General features: G+C 65.9%; 1 protein-coding gene across 1 annotated transcript in view; it reads right to left on the bottom strand.

Moving 5' to 3' along the window:
• Positions 1-386: 386 nt before the first annotated feature.
• LOC140402890 (poly(rC)-binding protein 3-like) overlaps positions 387-461 on the bottom strand; it is a 35,922-nt gene continuing 35,847 nt past the window's right edge. Inside the window, 1 exon segment of the mRNA XM_072490517.1 lies at positions 387-458. Coding sequence (XP_072346618.1) covers positions 387-458 — 72 coding nt within the window.

Raw genomic sequence — 461 nt, 5'->3', positions numbered from 1 at the left:
CACTGACCCTCCCTGTCCTGGGGTCACTCACCCTCCCTGTCCTGGGGTCACTGACCCTCCCTGTCCTGGGGTCACTCACCCTCCCTGTCCTGGGGTCACTGACCCTCCCTGTCCTGGGGTCACTCACCCTCCCTGTCCTGGGGTCACTGACCCTCCCTGTCCTGGGGTCACTGACCCTCCCTGTCCTGGGGTCACTCACCCTCCCTGTCCTGGGGTCACTCACCCTCCCTGTCCTGGGGTCACTCACCCTCCCTGTCCTGGGGTCACTCACCCTCCCTGTCCTGGGGTCACTGACCCTCCGCCCTGTCCTGGTGTCACTGACCCTCCCTGTCCTGGGGTCACTCACCCTCCCTGTCCTGGGGTCACTCACCCTCCCTGTCCTGGGGTCACTCACCCAGCTCGATGGACCTCAGGTGGTTTTGCTGGCCGCTCCATGTGTCTTCAGCCCGTCCACCACGCTG

The sequence above is a fragment of the Scyliorhinus torazame genome, chromosome 26 (assembly GCF_047496885.1).
Source record: "Scyliorhinus torazame isolate Kashiwa2021f chromosome 26, sScyTor2.1, whole genome shotgun sequence".
Taxonomy (NCBI): Eukaryota; Metazoa; Chordata; class Chondrichthyes; order Carcharhiniformes; family Scyliorhinidae; genus Scyliorhinus; species Scyliorhinus torazame.
The sequence above is the reverse complement of the archived record's forward strand: the minus strand, read 5'-3'. Positions and strand labels throughout refer to the sequence as shown.